The sequence below is a fragment of the Diplodia seriata genome, assembly GCF_021436955.1.
Source record: "Diplodia seriata strain FDS-637 chromosome Unknown scaffold_2, whole genome shotgun sequence".
NCBI classification, from domain to species: Eukaryota; Fungi; Ascomycota; class Dothideomycetes; order Botryosphaeriales; family Botryosphaeriaceae; genus Diplodia; species Diplodia seriata.
Genome location: NW_027117309.1, coordinates 2,039,231 through 2,059,262, shown reverse-complemented (window position 1 = coordinate 2,059,262; position 20,032 = coordinate 2,039,231). Strand labels below are relative to the sequence as shown.

Here is a 20,032-nt window from a genome sequence, read left to right as displayed (position 1 = left end):
CGTTTCTTTGTGGCCGCCTGCTGCTCTCGCTCTCCCCTGTACTGGGTTCGCTTCATAAAACGCCCCCATGCAGCATTGACTATTAGCTGGAGCTCGATATCGCTATCATTGAGACTGAGTTCGCCTCCACTGCGTATACTCCACCGTTGAAATCATGGCACCCTCGATCATCTCGACACCAGAAGTACCACAAACAAAGGCCAAGGAGCACTCCAGTGGTGATCCTGACCTTCCATTTGTTGACGATGACACTACCGCACCTCCGACGTTCTCTGATAAATACGAGGAGCGGAGGTACCTCAAACATCGCCTGGTGCTTGCTTTCCGAGTCTTCGCCCAATTCGGGTTTTCCGAGGGAGTCGCCGGTCATATCACGGTGCGGGATCCAGTCAATCCTACAAGCTTTTGGGTAAACCCTTTCGGTGAGCACTCGCCGCAAGCCGAGACTTGATTCATTGCAAGGCTGACCGTGGCCAGGAATGCACTTTTCACTGATCACCGATGACGACCTGATCCGCGTGGACCACGACGGCAATGTCGTCGGTGGAAAGAACAGGAGGTTGAACTACGGTAAGAAATTCCGTCTCGGACATGGATGCTGCGAAACATGCTGATGAAACTGCAGCGGCCTACGCAATACACGCACAGATCCATCTCGCACGCCCGGACGTACTGTGCGCCGCCCATGCCCACAGCGTCTATGGCCGTGCCTTCTGTGCAACTGGTGGGTGAAATGTCGACAAAGGAAAAGAGAGTTCCTATTGACAAGCTCTCCCGTGGCAGGACGTACCCTATTGCCGATAACGCAAGACTCATGTGTGTTCTACAACGACCACGTGCTGTATCTGAACTTTGCCGGCGTTGTGCTCGCTGCCGACGAAGGCCGGGCCATCTCACGGGCTCTTGGACAGCGGAAAGCTGCACTTCTGGGAAACCATGGTCTACTGACAGCAGGAGCTTCCGTTGAGGCTGTGGTGGCTTGGTTCGTTCTTCTCGAGAAGTGTTGTCAAGTGCAGTTGGCGGCAGAAGCCTCCAATGCAGGAACTGGCACGCCTCTGGTCGAGATTGGGGAACAAGAGGCCAAGACCACGTGGGAAACCCTGGGTCATGATGGAGGTGGATACTGTAAGTTTTGCATTCTCTCGCAGTCCGGAGTGCAGCTGACGTCGAATAGTCATGGGGCTTCCACTTTTCCAGGTAGCGGAAAGGGAGTTTGGAGAGCGCACTTTCTTGGGAAGGGGGCTGGAACCCGTGTAGGAAACCTTGCTGGGAGTCGAACAACCCAGTGTGCTTAGTACTAAACACGTAGACTTGGGTAGCGGGAGAGAAAGTGGCACCGGGAGATCAATTTCACAAGCATGATAGACTGTGTTATCTTCAGGATGACCTGACATTTGGCCGTACTCTCTAAGCCATGCAGAACTTACAGAGAACCGAGTGTCTCCCCACTTTCGTCGTTCTATCTCGCTCCCACCCATCTTTGCGGTGATTTCCCCTGCCGAAAATGTATATCCATCTGGATGTGTGCTCCTCGTCCCCACTATGGAGCTACAACGCTCATATCCGTGCCCCGCAATCGCTGAACTCCGCTTCCCTCTTCCGGCACACCCATGCCACCTTTAGGTATCTCCCGATGTGAGCTCCGACGCATATCCGAAGCCTCGCACTTGAAAGGCAATGCCGACCCAATTGAAAAGACACGAGCTACCGCCTGAAGCAGCCCTTGACGCCTTTGCATACAACATCATACCAGAAGAACCAGCAGGATGGGCAAGGTCGTCGCCGCCGTCGGATTGTCCCACGCGCCAGGTGCATCTCTCCGCCGGCCCGCCCATGTCGGGCTCTCAGCTAACATCCCTCACCCCGCACAGGAGCCATCGGCTTCCCCGAAACCGCCTCCCCCGCCGCGCGTGCCCGAACCGAAGCCGCCACCCGCGCGCTCGGGCAGACTCTCGTGGACGCCGCGCCCAACGTCATCATCGCCTTCCTGGACGACCACTTCGAGAACTTCTTCCGGACGAACATGCCCAGCATCGCGGTCGGCGTGGCCGCCTCGCACAGCGGGCCGGCCGACCAGCTGATGGAAGCGCTGCGGATCCCCAAGAAGCACGTGTACGCGGGCAATCCGCCCGTGGCGGAGGCGCTGCTGCGGTCGCTGGTGAGCGACGGCTTCGACGCGGCGCGGGCGGGGTCGTGCGAGTTTGGGCAGAACCTGCTGATGCCGTGGGTGCTGATGGGGCTGGAGGGGCGGCTGCCGGCCGACGTGAGCGTGGTGCCCGTGTACATCAATGTCTTCACGCCGCCGCTGATCCGATACTCGCGGGCGTACGCGCTGGGCGAGGCGGTGCGGCGGGCGGTTGACGGCGCGTTGCCGGACGCGTGCCGCGTGGCTTTCGTGTGCACCGGCGGGCTGTCGCACTGGCCGCCGTACTGGAACCCGGGCCAGGCGGGCGAGGAGCCGGGCGACGCGTTCCTGGCCAAGATGAAGGAGTACCAGACGTTCGGGCCGAGCGTGCTACGGCGGTACCCGAGGCTGTTTGTGGAGCTGGACGAGTATGAGATGGAGATGGCGAGGAAGAACGAGTATCCGCTGAGCTCGAAACACCCGCTCATAAACGAGGACTGGGACAGGATGTTCCTCCGGCGGTACTGCGCGGGCGACAGCGAGTGGTTGCGCAACCTGACGTACGAAGAGGTCGAGGAGGAAGCTGGCCACGGCGGACATGAGATCTTGAACTACGTGGCTGTGTCCGGAGCCATGGGTGGGAAGAGGGCCAAGCTACTTCTGTATGAGCCAGTCCTCGAGTGGATCTGTGGCATGGCGTACGTAGACTTTGAAGTAGGCGATTGAATAGCAAGGTGCCGCTTCTTCTGCTGGTGCTTGGAAAGAGCAGAACAAAATTTATGCATCGCCGCCACCTCCTTGAAACGTAGGATCATGTTCCCAGCTATTTATTTTCATCAGCCCTATCGCAATAGCGAAATCTACGCGCGCGCGATTGGCCCCCCACAAATAAACCGTGTTTTGGCCCCCAAACCCGGATCGTTTCGCGCGCGCCTAAGTAAACACCATAGTATTCACTTACCTTTATTGTAGCAATGTCTTGTGCTGTACCACAAGCTGAACTTACCATCAATTTCCTTTGTCTCATTTTCACTATTCCTTTGAAGGACCAACTGCTGGCCAGATCCAAGGTTTCCAATGCCGCCCTCCACCGAATCTGCCGACTTTATCCTGGACATCCCCACTCAGCGAGAGCTTACCCCATCCCAACTCTACTCCAGCCTGCCACTGTGGGCCGAATGCCGTTCGATCCGCGTTCTGGATCTAGATCCAATCAGTCCGGCCGGGCAAGTCTCCAAAGAAGAATCCCACACCGATGATGGAACCGAGCATCCTCTATCCGGAACCTTGCGAGTCGTCTCGTTATCGAAAAGCCCAAAGTTTACTGCCCTTTCGTACGTTTGGGGGACGGGCTCATCCGCAGGGGGGGACACCATAGCTCTTCGCAATGCGACTGGAGGAGGAGGCGGTGATTGCTCCAGCCTCCGGCTCACCGAAAACTGCCACAGCGCGCTGACACACCTCCGCCGGCGTCATGGCTCCATCACGGTGTGGGTCGACTCCATATGCATCAACCAGGAAGATAAGCAGGAGAAGAGCAGCCAGATACCGCTGATGAAGGAGATTTATACCTGGGCGTCCCCCGTCTATGTCTGGCTTGGCGAGGGAAACGCGCGGTCGGACAAGGCGATAGACTACCTTTCGAACGTCTCCACCTACGAGGTGAGTCTCGATACCATGGATTATCTGCTGTACCCCGTGGCAGGGCTGTGGGCCTGCGTGGTCGGGAGGCTTCGGTACTGGCGAAGGGTCTTTGGGCGGAGCTGGACGTGCATAGGGAGAGGTACGACAGCATTCCCAGAAATGGCAACGCAATGCTTAAACCTTTAACAGCACTGCTTACTTTCTTCCTTCGAATCCGCCGGAGCCATGCGCTGGACGCAAAGTTATCCGGACTGTTCGATATGACGTGCCTGGAAGACCTTTTGGATTCCCGTGGCCGGCCATGGTCTCAGCGAGTTTGGACTCTGCAGGAGTTCCTTCTTGCATGGGACGTCATCCTTTTGTGTGGCGATAGAGCCCTTCACAGAAACGACTTTCTACGTGGTCTGAAATACACGAAGCAGCTCGAACTGGACGAGTCGTTCACGATGATACAATCTCTGCCTGGTTGTTTCCACGACTGGTGTTCGCTTCTCGATCTTTGGATTGGGTGTGAACGACCGCACATTTGGAATGGTCAACGGATGAGGTATTCACCGTGGTACATCCATCGGGCTCTGCTTCCACCGGGGGGTTCCGTGTTCCCTGTGTCCGCATCGGGCCCGGATGACGCCGAGGACCTCTTCTCGTGGTACACCGGCCACCTCTTCGCCACCATAATACTTCTTGGGCTCTTACCATCCTTCTTCCGCATATTTTACGCACGATGGTATACGCTTCTGATATACCTGCTCGCCGTCTTCAACGCGCTACATTCGTTCGCGCACATTGTGGATGGAGGCTCGTATTCGACGTGGCCACGCCCCTCTGCTTTTCTGTTCTTCCGATGGATTAAGTCAGCCTTGAGATGGGTAGCCATACTGCGAGGCAAGGACCGCTCCACCGAGCCAGTATCGGCGCTCAATGGCATCATGCAGGCCGTGCGTGACCGTACCGCTTCCGACCCCAAAGACAAGTCGTATGCCATGTACGGCGTGCTCGAAAGCTTTGGCGTGTCGCTATCCACCCCCGACTACCGAAAGGCCCAAGGAAGAGTCCATCAAGAGTTCTTCTCCGACCTTCTGGCGTGGCACGGCGTATTCTTGCATCTCTTGATGGACGTGAGGACCGAGAACGGGAGGCCCCAGCCCCAGGAGACGCCTACGTGGGTGCCAACTCTCCAGGAACTTCCGCCGCGGTGGCTCGACCAAGCCTACTACTTTGGCGAAAACCCCTACAGCGCGACGCTGGCTAGGTCGCGTGCCAGAGCGCTCGCAGAAGGGCCTTATCTGAGGGTGTCGATCCAATGGCACGGCAAAGTGACCTTCTCCTCGGGACCGCTCATGGAGCACCGCCCCCTGGGTCCGGACAACGCCGACGACACGGCCCCGCAAGGGCTCCAGCACGCCCTCGCAAAATCCCTTCACTGGTTCTCCTGGCTGCGGGTGCTGACGCCTTCCACGCCGGTGTACGAGTCGGTGTCGAACGCCGTGTTCCCCGTGGTCGAGGGGAGCGTGCGGGAGGAGTCGGCCGGCGGCGACTTCAACGAATGGTACCGCGTCATGATGGAGCTCATCCGGGCGTACGGGCCGGCGCAGTTCGACGATCCGGGAATCCTCGGTGAGGCCCTCGGCTTGATCGGAGCCAACGAGATGGCTCGCGGGTATTTCGAACGGTGCTGCGAACGCCTCGCGGCGGCGAGGCGGAACCTGTTCATCACGTCGTACGGCTATCTGGGCTCCGGACCGGATACGATGGTTGAAGGAGATCTGGTCGCGCTGGTCTCAGGCCTACCAGTGCCTATGATACTCCGCGAGGCTGGAGATGGGTCGTCTGGATTTACTGTTGTGGGTCCCGCATTCGTTCACGGACTGATGAAGGGGGAGGATTGGAATGAAGATGAGTTGCAAGAAGTTGTTCTGGTTTGAAGTAGACATGTGATTATTGCCTATACATTGAATTCGGATGGCAGGAACGGCCCAGCTCTTCGATCCGAGGCACCCAGAAGCCAGTGTAGTACCGGAAGGCTGGGGTTCACACAATCTCAACGGTGCGCCACTCGGCAGCCTTCAGTTCAGCAAGTGTATCCTCAAACGCCGACCCGCGTATATACCCCGCTCGCAGATACACACCGGGCCGTTCCGTTTCATGCAGGACGAGGCCGAGGACGAAGATGGAGTCGTACGTCACGACCTCGCCGTCATGGGGCCTGCGGACCTGCCGCCGGCCAGGCTCCGTATCCAAATCCGCCACCATGCGGAACAGCTCCCAGTTTTCCTCGGCACTTGTCGACGACGACGACGCCAGCTCGGGCGGATACACGTTCAAGCCGGTCAAGAGAACCGTGAACGACCCGCTTGGCCAGTACTCGGCGTGGCGCTCGTCCTCGACCCACCAGTCGAACGCGACGTCCGCCTCGCCACCGCTCCCGCTCGTCGAATACAGCCTGAGACTATTGAATCTGGACCTGTTGGAGGCGTCGCGGTGCACGGCGTTGTACTGGCCCGACGACGCGGGCGTCTGGTGGATTTCGAAATACGCATAAGGCACCCTCGCCATCCGGCCGGACAGGACGACGCGGCCGCCGCCCGCCTCGACTTGGCCGTACGGATCCAGCCCGGCCGGCCGCACGTCGACGGCCTCCTCGACGCGGCCCAGCGGGGCGAAGCCCGGGCCGCCGGCGGCGGAGAAGTACACGGCCTCGCCCTGGCAGGCCCAGCTCCACGACGGCGCGACGCAGCGTGCCGGATCGGTCCGCTGCGCGACGTACTCGGCCAGGCTGGGCGCCGGATCGGCGTCGAAGGCGGAGATGGACCACAGCAGGCCGCGGAGGAGGTCGCCCGCCCAGAGGCCGGCGGCGTAAGTTGCGTCTCGCCGCTGCTGCGCGAGGGTGTCGGCCGTGTGCGACGCCAGCGCCGATATGGCGGGGAGGCGGTCGCCGGCGAAGGTGAGGCTGCGCTGCGAGTAGGCGGCGACCTTGGCGTACCAGTCCTCGTACGGGTCGACTACGTCGTCGTCGTCATCGTCGTCGTGGTTGACTTCCAGCTGCTGCCACCGCCAGCTCATGCCGCTGCGCACCTGCGACTCCCACCACCGCCGCCGGCTCTCGGGCTGGAAGACGCCGGCGCCGCGCGCGTGGCCCTCGGGATCCGCCTCGCGCGCGCTGCGCGTGTCCCACAGGTACGTCTGCACGCGGCCGAACAGGACGGCGCGGGCGGAGAAGTACAGCTCCTGGAAGGTCCACGCGCGGTCCTCCCACGCGAACGTCTCGTCCATGTACTCTGTGAGATGGTACGAGCCGCGCAGCAGCGGTGCCAGATGGGGCGACAGAGCCACCGTGGCGCTGGGTGCGGGGCGGCGCGCGAAGCCGAGGGCGCAGGACGCCTGGGTCGAGCAGAAGGTCAGGTACGCGTTGCGGTAGACGGCGGCCATGCGGGCGGCCTCGCGCTCCCAGTCGCGCCGGTCGTCCTGCACGATGCAGAGGGCGTCGATCCAGAGGTAGCGGACGCTGCTGCTGCCGCCGTCGCCTCCTCCCACGCGGCGCGTGACGAGGACGGCGTCGCGGAGCGCGGGCGGGAAGAGGGAGAGCGGGATCCCCTTCGTGAAGGACAGCAGTGTGGCACGCTCGGTTCGCAGGAGGGGGGCGCCGTGCTGCGTACCCCAGCAGTAGCTGAGCGCGATGTATCGCCGTGCTTCGATGTCGGTGGGAGCCGAGTCTCGCAACGGCGGATGCTCGCTGGAGACTACAAGGCGTGGATCCTGCTGCTCGGGGCGCCCGCCGACGTCGAGAAGGCGTGTGGGAAGCTCTGCTACCTCGCTGGAAAGGGGAGACCACTCCACGGCTTGGTCGATGAACTTGCGGACGTTCGAAATGCCCGCTTCCGAGAGGAGGTCCTCGGGAACATTTTGCTGGAAGATGCCCAGCTTCTCTGCGCCTCGGAGCCCTGTTCGCCGACGTCGTCCTCTGTCAGCGCACTACACGGGGCCAAGCTTGCAGAAAGCAGGCAACAGACCTGGGTCGGCGGCAATGTAAAAGGTAATTCCCATTGTCCAGCTCGGAGATTCGATGCGGAAGTCCAGCTGGTTTTCGTAGAAGGCGACCACCAGCCGGTCTATCTTAACGGGCCCAATGTAGTCGCTGTCTTCCAGCGCGTCGATGATCTTGCCGTAAAGTGCGCGGCACACTCCACAGCCTGACGCTGCCGACTGGGCGATTTTGGGCAGCCCTGGTAACGTGTCGTGTCTCTCATACCTCAACTCGTATTTCTGCGACGCCGAGATTTGATCCGCAGCTATGTCGTTCAGTTGCAGTACCTGGCAATGCGTGCATAAGCCGATGGTCTGGCATTCGGGCTCGGTGCGTGGAGTGAGGGCGGTGACGCATGACAGGTCCGTGGCTGGTGGAGGTAGATTTGCGGTGCTTGCCATGCTGGAAATGATGTGTATAGACGAGATGCAAGCAGATTGTGGGACGGTTTTAACCGAGCAAACCGCCCCCACGTTTTCTTGTCGTGGCATAGCGGCGAAGAGCGGGGACGGAAGAATTTTCTCTTATCTCTTCGCGCAGTACTGTGCTTTGAAGATGGGTTGCAAGGGAATCGCAGCCCGAGCCATGCCACGGTACCTAGCCCGGACTGTGTGACACCGAGTTCGTCGGGTAGGATCGGTGTCGATAAACGATGCAATGAAGACTCACGACGGCCGGCTGCTCCAACCAAATCTTGACCGTGCCATCATACGACCCGGGCTGCCCAGAACTCCGCACTGTGGCTCCGCTCCGCTCCGCTCCTCCCTCCTGCTTGCCTTCTTCTTCCTCCCCCGACTGAAACATCCTTGACATTCCACACTTGACCTCCCGTCTTCCCCCCAGCGCCACCCCCAACAACGACTCCCCGCCGTGCGCCACCTCCTTTCTCCACACCAACCGCGCTGTCGACAGCCGTCGCCTCCGCCACACCGCGACATACCCACCCCTCGACATCCGCCGTTGCGAGCAGGATCCTGGTCGCTCGCCAACGAGGAGAGGCGGGTTGTGCGCCAGCCGTTGCAACCGTCGCGAGGTTCCTCAGATCCGGAATGCTGGCGGTCGTTGCGGCTGACGCTGACGAAAGGTGGGTGGGCGGGACGATGTGACGGCGATGTGGTGGTGGTAGATGTCGAAGGTGTGCGCCTGTGCGTCAGCATTGGGGGCGGAGGCGGGCGGGAAGCGGAGGGAGGGAGGGGTGGAGGGTGAAGGTGGTGGCCGTGGTGGAAGATAGTGCTGTTTTGTTGATGTTGTTGTTCGAAGCGGGATGTGGTTCCTGTGCGAAGAAGGAACAAAGGAAGCTTCGCGGACCGATCTGGTTTAGCGATGCTATTTTTATCCCTAGTTGATCCTATCTCTATATCCATCCAACTCGGATTCAAGAGACTTGGACGTCGGCATTCCCTTCTGAATCAGAGAATTCGCTAGACCGGCAGAGACCTAGGAAAAAAGGCTGCTCGCGGCCACCGCGGCGAAGCTGCCCGACGATTATTCCCATGCAGCACTGAAGAATCGACCACAACACTGCGCCTGGTTCCATCGGTATATACACTATCCTTCATGATTGCGCTGTTCTATGAGATAGTACTACAGGATAAATGTCGAGTAGACACCTCAACGGCTATACCGCGCGCTTTTCGGTCTTAGTAGCACCTACTGTCGCCTCCAATATGATATATATATGCTTTAGTCTACCGTGATGTTGTTTTCTATTCACTCCGCAGGGGGCCTTTCTTCCAGGCAACCGGTCGCGGGCCAGAGGCAGCCGTCGGGAGCGACATAGCCGCGTCAGCATCACACCACTGTAACCACGCACTCTGCCTGCCAACCCCTTTGCTCATCGCAAGGCTCGATTGCCACGCTTCCTATATATAGATAACGTTACACGACTTAGTGCACGTCTTGGCGGCTATTCTGCGAGCGAGCAACAATTTCAGAACCAACCAATTCGACAGGCGGAGCGTTGCCGCGTGATTCTGGCGGGCGCCGACCCATTTTCAAGCACACATCTCACCATACAGCGCCCGGCGTCCTCAGTATGGACGACCGGCTGACTTTGGGAGTCGGCCCAATTTTACGAACCTCAGCTGCAGCCTAGCCAAGCCACCTCCTAGGTTTCACGACGTGAAGGCAGCTTTCTTTTATCGCCCGATCAGGTTTCACGAGGCTGAGCTTTTGCTCTAAAATTGGTGTATTTGCTCTTAAAATGTCTGGGACAACGTTTTACAAGGCTGTCAATTTGACCCTAAGCACCGATAAATATTCTACCTCGCGGCACGAATTGGGAGCGTCCGCCATCGGAATCAATTCCTCATTATAGAATCGGCCGCTAGAATGACACATCTAGTATCGGCAATCAGTTTCCGCAACGAGTACTTTGAGATGTTCGGTTTCAATCAAGACAACACTCAATCGATACAGAATCATCCTCCGTCCAATCCCACTTCGGACACGCAAAGGGCAGCGGTCGACTCTATGCAGCAAACCGATAGACATGGCAACAACCGAATCGTTACCTCAGGCACAACAGAGGACCTTGGGGGCTATGCGGTCAATGCAGGAAATAATGACGGCCCTGGATCCGATTCAACTGCTCGAGGTAGCGAACGAACTCTGTCTACTCCGCTATTGAACTCGACAGTGACAAACAGCGAGAGCGAACATGCTACTCAGCCTGAATTCAGCACGGATGCCTTCTACGCCGCGACGAGTGAACATGACCTCGACACGCTTGCAGAGACGTCAGTATTACCGAAGAATCCAACTTGGACTCCGTTCTGTCTCAGCCGTGGCTTTCTGCTCGGTAATGCAGTATTGTTTACACTCGTGGTCGTCGCGTTGGAAGTACTCCACTTCATGTCCAACAAAGACCAAGGGTTGGCGACAGTCTCACAGGACACACATTACCTTTGGACATACGGTCCTCTCTCTTGTAAGTTATCCTTGCGGTCACTTGCTGGTGTATTTGCTCACTTTCTGGCAGTCTTGACTATCATTGCCGCTTTCTGGGGACAAACTGAGTATCGAGCACGACAGCTCACGCCTTGGTATCTGATGGACCGTGGTCAACTTGAACACTGCTTGCTACTCAATTACCTTACAACATCCACGGCAACCTCGTTCTTCAGATCCATCAAGAATTGCCATTCCCTTGTTATCCTTGGAATACTTGGAACCTTGCTTTTACGGATCTTGATTGTTTTATCAACCAGCCTTCTCAGCCTGGAGTACCGGACCATAACCCACCAGAAAGAAAATTTCACTACCGAAATTTTAGATCTCGGAAGTCTCAGGAGTAAAGTACAACAGCAGACCTACAATGCTCCGAACGTCACCGGTGGAACACAATTTTGGGCCATATCTCACTACAACCTCTCGCGCCCGTATGAAATTATCTCTGGCTCTGTCGTACAGCCTTTTTCGCCATCCGATCATGGTATTTTCCAACTAACGCCGCCAATACTCTTCACTTGACTTACATTCGACAGTTCTTTACGTTTTTGTAGTGGCTGATGTCCCAGTCTTCGAGTCAAAACTGACAAATTGCCAAACCTTCAACATCCCGTATGACTCGTCCCAGCTGCATTATCAGGATCGGATACTTGAAGACATCATTCCGGAAGAATACGTTGAGATGTTGAGGCCATGGTGTCTGGACGATTTCAGGTCAATTCCAGAAGGCTATACCCCCCCAGACAGCTCCTTACCAGTGCAGTACCGGACCAGCCTTACAGATACAGTACTATGCATCCACAGATGTTCAAACAGCACTTCGGTGAGCGAGGAAGACAAGAGACTCCTCATTACAATGGATAGCCGGGCGGAGAACCTCGGGTCGGAAATTTCCGGTATATGGTGCGAACCGACGTACTCTTTGACCCGGCGAACAGTAACAAAGATTTCGGATACCTCCGGAAATGGGTACCAAATCCATGTATCCCCAGAAGTAAAAGAAGACCTAGAATTAGGCGCGACACCTACAGAAATCACGTCTTACATACTTAGGTTCTTCGGGGTGAACGGTCGGTCACTGGACGCGATTGAGGGTAACTCATGGTATATCCTTCTCAACCAATCAGAGCCACGGAGGGACTTTTCAAGCTTTCGAAACACCACCTTAGTTGAGGACGCTTCCAAGAGGCTGTGGGCTCAATTCTCCGCCTTTGCCGTGGAAAAAGGCCGCAAGAGCCTGTCTAATGCCGACCAAGATCTTATAGGAACGGCCATTTCCTCCGAAGGTCGACTCATCATCCAGGCTCTACCCCTCAGGTTGATGGAAACAATACTTGTGCTTCTAATACTATCTAGTATCACATTTGGCTTGCTTGCACCACCAAAAATGCATCGAGATCCTGGTTCTGTAGGTGCTCACGCCTTAGTAATGGCGAGAAGCCCATCACTTGGTCGCTGGCTAGCCGGACGCGGGGCATCTCGCGACAAAGCACTCCAGATTCCCCTAGAGAACTCTCAGGCCTTGCTCAATCCGAGAGTCGAAGAACAAAACCAGCCAGATTATACCATATCAGTCACATCTCAAAGTAATTCCTCTGAGCCCGGAAATATCGAAGCAGACAAAAGCCGTTCAAATTGGTGGAATCCGGCTGGAGAGACTTGGTGGTTCCGGCTCTGCATTTTTGCGGCAGCGATCATACTTACTGCTACTATCCAGATCCTGTTCCATGCGTCCCAAAAGAACGAAGGCCTTGCAAATGTCGATACCGACGGATATCAGAAGTACACATGGACCTACATCCCAACGATGGTTATGGCATCACTTGGAATTGCATATTCCGTAGCCGACTCGACAGCAAGGGTGTTACATCCTTTCCAGCTTCTAAGGAAGGGAAATGCCAGCTTAGGAGATATCATGTACGATCCCGCCAGCCAAGTCTCTTTTACCGCAGTAATTCAGGCCGCAACAAACCATCACTTTGCGCTCGCAGCTATCATTCTCACCGGACTATTAACGCCAATATTGACCATTGCTACCAGTGGACTTTACACCCCAGTACCAATTCCATGGAGCCGTAATGTTTCGATCAATGCACGGGACTGGTTCAGTGTCGGCAACATGAGCACTGGTATGGACTCTTCTAGTGCCAACCAGGAAAAGGAGGATTTCAGCGTATTCCATCTAGTAGAATTCGCCAACATGTCCTATCCTACATGGACACACGACCAGTATGCTTTCGCAACAATCAAAGAAGAGGGACTGCAGGGCCACAACGGAAACAATACTGCACTCGGTCTCAATGCGCGTATACCTGCTCTACGTGGTAATCTAAACTGCAGCCTCGCGAATTATTACACAAGGCAGAATCTTTCAGAGCATAGTCCGGGCGGTCGGATTATTACTGTTCAACCACCTTCGGGATGCCGTACCCCACGTGAAAACCTGACAGAAGGCCGATTGGTATGGTTGTCGTTCGTTGATGAGCCGGAGGCCGACTACGAAGTTAGGTATTTGCAAGATGTCTACCCCGGCAAGAGTTTCAACTACTCAAGCACTGAGGGAAGAACCACCCCCGGTACTGTCTGTGGCGACAACCGCCAGCACTTTTGGTACATTGCCGGCAGCTCCACCAACGGCGACTGGGACGACATCACGCTCATCCATTGTGTCCCTTACATCGAGGCACTTCTTGTAAACGTATCATTCTTCCTCCCCGAATTCCAGATCGATACCTCCGCGCCCATCATTCCGGACGAAGCCTCCGCCACTCCGTTCTCCAATGAATCAAGCGCCGGATATATCGGGTCGGATTTCGAACACTTCTCCCAGGCTCTCGAAAACGGAACCCACGGCACTCCCTTTTCGGAGCTCACCGGCATCGCCAACGCCGCCAAATTCATCGAGCGCGTGGACTCCCTATACCGCGTCTGGACGGCGCAGAGCCTGCACTTCTACTTCCGGCACCCCGCGGCGCTGCCGCTCCCGGCCAACACCACGAACGACCCCGCCGCCGCCCACTTCGCCACCGACCCGTTCCGCGCCGTCCTCACGGACCGCACCCGGCTCCGCCTCGTGCAGAGCGAGGTCTCGACGAGGATCCTGCAGGGCGTCCTGCTGGCCTTGGCGCTCTGCGTCGCGCTGGCCTTCGTGCTGGAGCCGCGCACGCGGCTTCTGCCGCGCGACCCGGGAAGCGTAGCGGCGAAGATGAGCTTGTTTGCGGACGGGCGCGTGTGGAGGTCTGTTCCGGAGGGCGCGGAGACGTGGGGCGACGGGGAGATGGAGTCGAGGGGCTTGCTTCGGGACGTCTTGTTTCGTATGGGTTGGTGGGGAGGGGAGATGGAGGAAGGGGGTGGGCGGAGGTGGTTCGGGGTCGATGGGGAGGAAGAACGGGACGGTTGAGCACTTACCATATCGATGTCGTAGTTGGATGATAGGCAGGCCGTTTTTACCTCTTTGGCGTCTTTTACTTCCGTGTAGGTGTTATGGGTCAGCAGCGAGTGCTTTTTGCAAGGCAGTATGTCAGGTTCCAGCTCTATAATAAGGAGGGATATATGTGCGGCTAGTAATGGGCTGGTATCCTGGGATTGGAGAACCTACATGACTGCTAGTGAGGCGGTGTCGTGGTGCTGCATCCGCGGCAGCGCTACCCGACGATGGCTCCAATGCATCACTGCAAGGGAGTCGGCCACATCAACGTCGAATTTTATGGGCATACATATACACTCTCCCTCCCAAAAATGTTAACGAGATAAAAGCATCAATCTTGATACTATAGCTATCCCACCGCTTTCCACATCCAGCGTCTCTAAGGCTATACTCGGCTCCTACGCGGCCACTGGGGCTTCGTTCAATCAATGGGAGGCACTAACCAGAACAGGGCAGTACATACGTTCCACTACCCACGCGCACAGTACACTTGGTACCTGAAACCCAACGAACAGCCATCATCGGCCTACCCAAGTTCCACCGAACACACGGCTTGTGCGAGCCTAATCTGTCCAGTAGGGTCGGGTGTTCTGCTGAGTGGACGGTGTCTCGGCCGCAGCCAAGCTTGTGATAGGTGCGCCCCGACGCCACTTACGTGAGACTGGTGGCCACGCATATCTACGCTTGCTCCACGTCAGTGCTTTGCATGCTGCGGTTCGTCGTTGGGAGAATCGGATTGACTTTGTTTCACGATAGCCATGTGCAAGCTTATCCTGCCCGGAGTGAAACAACCACTACCACGCGTCGCTCGGGGCCATGCGTAATACGCTGTGTACTGGCGCGTTGCCACCACCGCACACAAATAGGATGGCAAAGATGACTGCAAGTATAAGCCCGGCCCTCCAGCGCAATTGACACGAGCTGTAGCTCTGACTGCACTGGGGCCGACGACGATCTCTCTGTAGGTGCCGCTCTGCTCCTACAGTGCGATTTCATGGTTCGGTCGCGTGCAGATGCACGTTGATCACCGCAGTCTCTGTAAGCTTTGCTTACCCAAATCTTCACCAATGGCAGCTGGAGAAACATCTCACATCTCACCAGTTTCGAGTGAACGACATGATCGCTCTTTTCCCCGCCCCCGGATTTGGCATGCAAGCACATGTGAGTGCTGTATAATTCGGAAACTCCCCTCCCCACGCCGTGCGGTACTGTGGACTTTACCGCCGCCATGTTACCAACTGCTTTCTACTTGGGAGCAGTCTTTGCTGTATACGCGCTGTTATCACCAGCACTGGGTCAAGATGCCGATCCAGTTAGCGACAGATGCGCACGCTGGCACCATTCAGGTAAGTGCGTCGTCCCGGGACCTCTCCACATGCACTGACATCGGTCTTCCAGCAATGGTGAGGCGGGACTCCATCTTCCTCGACGGCGGCGTGCAGACTCTCCGCAGCAACGGGACGACATCGCTCACATTCAGTTGCGTTTCTCACCAGCCGCAAGAAGCGCACCCCGTTCGAAAAACACCACCACTTACGTGCTACCAGGCAAATACATATACGAGCTCGACGTCGGCAAGTCGTGGGACGTCAACACCAACTTCACCGAGTCGCGCATCGGGCGGTACGCGGGCACCGACGCCAACGCCAACCCGCCCAACATGCTGCGCGGCGCGCTGTACGCCGCGAACCGCGAGACGAACCGGCTCTTCACCTTCGGGGGGTCCAGCTTCCTGGCCAACGACTCGGACCCGGACTGGGAGCCGCCGAGCCAGGACGCGACGTCGCTGTGGTCGTACGACACGGAGATCCGGGACTGGCACTCGTACAACATCAGCGGCGTGCCGTGGCGGCCCAACTGGGGCGCCGTGGCCGAGGACATCGTGCACGACGTGGGCTTCTTCCTGAACGGCCAGTACGACCGCGGCTCGTCGTACGGGCTGTACACGAGCGTCGAGTACGAGGGCGGGACCGTGTCGAACGCCTCGTTTGCCGAGATCACGTATCTGGGAGGGCTGATCGTGATCGACCTGCACACGCAGGAGACGAGGAACGTGTCGACGGAGACGCTCGGCGCTCCGCGCGTGGCGGGCGGGCTGGTGTACTCGCCCACGTTCGGGAAGAGCGCGAACGGGACGCTCCTGACGTTCGGCGGCATGCGCAGCGGCGGGCAGTCGACCGACACTTTTACAAACGGCGCGCTGGTATGTTGTCGAGACAGCATCCGGGGGGAAGGGAGGGAGGGAACTTGTAGCGGCCGCTGCTGACACCCCGACCCCGTGCACACAGATTGATATGTCGACCGTCTCCCTCTGCGACAGCTTCATGGACGAAAACGTCACCTGGTACAACCAGTCGACCACGGGAGACATCCCGGACCCGCGCATGGACTTCTGCACGCTGCCGTTCGAGAAGGACGCAAAGGACAACTCGAGCATCAACATGTGCGTGTAGCAGCCAGCTCGCCCCCTAATTCCCTTCAATGGACCAAAGGAACGTCGAACGTGACAGCTGACAAGGGGGGGGAAAACAGTTACATCCACGGCGGCTACGACCCGGGCACCTCGACGCTCTTCGACGACATGTACATCCTCTCGGTGCCGTCCTTCACCTGGACGCGCGTGTACTCGGGGCGCGCGGGCCGCTTCGGGCACTCGTGCAACGCCGCCGGCCTCCGCCAGATGGTCGTCGCCGGCGGGGCGCGCGACGCCAGCCTGTATGCCGTCGAGACCACCGGTGACGTGCCCGACCTCAACGACACGATGTGCGACGACGGGCTGGGCGTCAGCCTGTTCGACCTGTCGAACCTCACGTGGGGCACCTTCTTCGACCACGACGCCCCCGCGTACCAGGTCCCGCAGAAGGTCGTCGATGTCATTGGCGGATCGTAAGTTGTTTCTGTCGGCTCTCTCCCTCTTATTCCTCTACTTCTTCGTCTTCTTCTCCTCCATCTTTTCCCTTCTCCTTACGGACCGGTGATGACGACGGGCTCGCTGACGATCGAACCGCAACAACAACAACAGCTCGGACGGCGGCGCCACCATGACGCAGCCCGCCGGCGGCTTCGCGCACCCGGCCATCTGGACAATGTTCCACCCGCCGCCGTCTCCGTCCTCCTCGTCCTCCTCCCCCAGCACCGGCAGCATCAGCGGCGGCGCCATCGCCGGCGCAGTCATCGGCAGCATCGCCGGCGTCTCCCTCCTCATCCTCGCCATCTCCCTCATCCTCCGTCATCGACGGCGATCGCGCCAACAACAACAAGAACAAAAACGCCACCGCCGCCAATCCACCGGCACGAGCACCACCATCTCGGAGCTGCAGGGCCAGCCCGCCGAGATACACGAGAAGGCGGCCGGGGGCATCATCGTGCCGCCGGTCGAGCCGATCAACGAGGAGCCGCAGGAGCTGGAGGCCACGTATCCGGAAAGGCAGGAGCTGCCGGGCACGGTGGTGTTCAAGGAGGGGGACGGGTCGAAGACGGTGGAGCGGAGGACGACGCCAAGTCCGCGGCAGTCGCGGTTTGCGGAGGATACGAGGGATTGCGGTGGCGGTGGTGGTGGTGGGGGTGGGCGGTGAGTGTGCGGGTTACGTTTGGGTGGTGGGTTGTAGGTGGTCGTACGTGAGGGCAGGGAAGGGCAGGGCAGGGCAGGGCAGATTGTGGCCGATGTCGGAAGCGGGAGGATGTAAGTAAGCCTTTACTTGACGTTGCTTGTCTTGCTTAAGTGGCGCGTCTTGCTTCCCGTGCGTGTGTTGTGTAAGGGGTGTGGGTGGTTGTTTTTGTGGCGGTCGGGGAGCGGCACAGAGTGCGTTGGAAATGATATCCAGAATAATATGCAGCTTATCACTTTGCAGGTGGCTAGAGATGATCAAATTGGGGGCGACGAATGGGTGGCGTCGTCGTGATGCCGCCCCGTAGCTGCAGTACCTAGACAGCCGGTATGTAAGTCTAGCCGCAAAGTAATATGGGAGAGAGCGAGTAGAGAAGCGATGCATCCTGTCTGGACGAGTCTTGCGAAGAGCGCAACTGCCGAAGGTGAGTATAGGATCACTCTGGACGGGTGCGACATAACGTTTGCGATGAATTGGGCGTGTAGGCGCTGGGTGCCTTATATTTATTAAGTGTCGAGTGAGGCCGCGCCAGCATTCGCGTCACTTAGGGTGTCGGTCCAATCATAGCGGACTTGAAGCCGTTTCGAAACCACGCCAGCCCCACACACGTTCCACCCCATCTCGTCAGTGCCGGCTGCCGCCAGCCCAGCAGCCGGGAATGCGGAGGTTCCACCGTCGGCAGGCCACCAACGGTCGAGACCCCAAGGCCCTCCAGATCCCCCCTAATCGAACCCTCCTGCGCCCTCTGCGCCTCGGGAGTACCGTACAAACTCACGCCGATTGCCCACTTGGCGACAGGGATTATTTGGGCGGTAAGTCGTTCTGCCACCAATGAAACGGTGCCCTCGAGCGAGACCGTGCAAAACCTGAAGGTTTGATTGGCGGCAGAACAGCTTACCGCCTAATATTGCAGGGGTGATCCCTCCCGCCAAGTGGGCAATCGGCCTGAGTTTGTACGGTACGTACCCTTCGGCCCAACGGTCCGTGAATCGAAACACATCCTGGGGCCACGGATCGCCGCCACGCTCGCGCATTGATGGACACCGATGCCTGACGCAAATCGCCCTGATCGTACGGGAGGAGGGGATGTATATAAGAGGCGGGCCAAGCAGTCTTGTTCAAACCACCAAGCCCAACAACAACAACAACAACAACCACACACTCGCTTCTCACCATGATGCTCAACCTCCTCTCCGTCCTGGCCGTCGGCGCCGCCACCGTCTCGGCCACGCTCGACCCGGCCACGTCCAACACGAAGGGCAAGTACCCCTCCAGCCCGGGCTGCTCGGCCGAGAAGACCAGCACCGCCATCCAGGCCGCCGAGTGCGCCTACAACACGCGCGTCTCGGGCACCCAGACCTTCGCCGTCTTCAAGACCGACCACCAATACGACAGCTCCAACGGCGCCCCCTACGGCACCTGCGAGGCCTACACCTGCACCGCCCCCACCAGCGACGAGCTGACCGAGGGTGAGGACTACTGGACCTTCTACTGGGGGTGAGTGATTTTTTCTTCTTTCTTTCCTGACGATAATACTGACGTACCTGCGCAGCTCCAACGGCGAGGACTCCGGTGTTGGCACCACCTGCATTAAGAGCCCCGATGACGGCACTTGCGGCTGCGAGAACTCCGACGGCGAATTCGTCTACGGCAGCTCGGACTGCACTTAGATGTGTTGTCGATCTTTTCTCCCTTTTTGCCATGTTGCCTTTTGGAATGTCATTGGATCTTGTAACGGTAGTCATTTGATGATGGAAAAAAAATTAAAAAGCGGGAATGACCGTTTGGAATGCAGAATTGAGATTCCCAATCGAGTTGAAACTGTATTGCTGCGAATGTGAAAGATGATGAGATGTGAAAAAAGGAAATAGTGTCACTATTCAGGTACTGTGCTGCAGCACTTCTTGAATGATCAGGTTCGTATTCGTAATGAGAAACACTATGATAATTGAAGGAATCGAATGGAAGGAAAGAAAATCGCAGCTCGACAATTGCTTCAGGATATTGGACCCTTGGCATTGAACCCCACAGAGGCGCTGTCCATTTTCATCATGACAATGCCGCATTGTCTCGTAGACTGCTGCAGCTGTCGGCCGTGACCGGACGTCTTTCGCAACCATACGTCCCAAAACACTGTAGAATATTTCGGCCGTCTCGTGACGTTCCACTCCCAGCTTTTCCACCCAGTCCTGGATCGGATATCTCCTCCACTCATCCAGGGTTTTCCCCCGCCGAACAGCTTCCACCTCGAGCAG

The 20,032-nt window shown here is 57.7% G+C and overlaps 6 protein-coding genes across 6 annotated transcripts; 5 read left to right on the top strand and 1 right to left on the bottom strand.

Annotated features, from left to right (window-relative positions):
• Positions 1-154: 154 nt before the first annotated feature.
• SLS55_002003 (uncharacterized protein) lies at positions 155-2,851 on the top strand (the record flags this gene model as incomplete). Its single annotated transcript, XM_066773490.1, has 4 exons — positions 155-422; positions 478-570; positions 811-1,104; positions 1,872-2,851. The coding sequence occupies 4 exons, from the start codon at positions 155-157 to the stop codon at positions 2,849-2,851; spliced, it is 1,635 nt and encodes a 544-aa protein (XP_066636057.1).
• Positions 2,852-3,202: 351 nt separating this feature from the next.
• On the top strand, positions 3,203-5,694 carry SLS55_002002 (uncharacterized protein; the record flags this gene model as incomplete). Its single annotated transcript, XM_066773489.1, is given in 2 exon segments — positions 3,203-3,816; positions 3,831-5,694. 2 exon segments carry the CDS (start codon positions 3,203-3,205, stop codon positions 5,692-5,694), a joined length of 2,478 nt encoding a protein of 825 aa, XP_066636056.1.
• A 106-nt stretch (positions 5,695-5,800) lies between these two features.
• Positions 5,801-8,194, bottom strand: SLS55_002001 (uncharacterized protein; the record flags this gene model as incomplete). The annotated part of the gene is made up of 2 exons (XM_066773488.1): positions 5,801-7,710; positions 7,780-8,194. The coding sequence occupies 2 exons, from the start codon at positions 8,192-8,194 to the stop codon at positions 5,801-5,803; spliced, it is 2,325 nt and encodes a 774-aa protein (XP_066636055.1).
• A 4,615-nt stretch (positions 8,195-12,809) lies between these two features.
• Positions 12,810-14,142, top strand: SLS55_002000 (uncharacterized protein; the record flags this gene model as incomplete). Its single annotated transcript, XM_066773487.1, has 2 exons — positions 12,810-12,817; positions 12,852-14,142. The coding sequence occupies 2 exons, from the start codon at positions 12,810-12,812 to the stop codon at positions 14,140-14,142; spliced, it is 1,299 nt and encodes a 432-aa protein (XP_066636054.1).
• An 843-nt stretch (positions 14,143-14,985) lies between these two features.
• Positions 14,986-17,059, top strand: SLS55_001999 (uncharacterized protein; the record flags this gene model as incomplete). The annotated part of the gene is made up of 4 exons (XM_066773486.1): positions 14,986-14,989; positions 15,717-16,372; positions 16,458-16,612; positions 16,702-17,059. 4 exons carry the CDS (start codon positions 14,986-14,988, stop codon positions 17,057-17,059), a joined length of 1,173 nt encoding a protein of 390 aa, XP_066636053.1.
• A 1,892-nt stretch (positions 17,060-18,951) lies between these two features.
• On the top strand, positions 18,952-19,447 carry SLS55_001998 (uncharacterized protein; the record flags this gene model as incomplete). The annotated part of the gene is made up of 2 exons (XM_066773485.1): positions 18,952-19,274; positions 19,330-19,447. 2 exons carry the CDS (start codon positions 18,952-18,954, stop codon positions 19,445-19,447), a joined length of 441 nt encoding a protein of 146 aa, XP_066636052.1.
• Between the last annotated feature and the right edge of the window lie 585 nt (positions 19,448-20,032).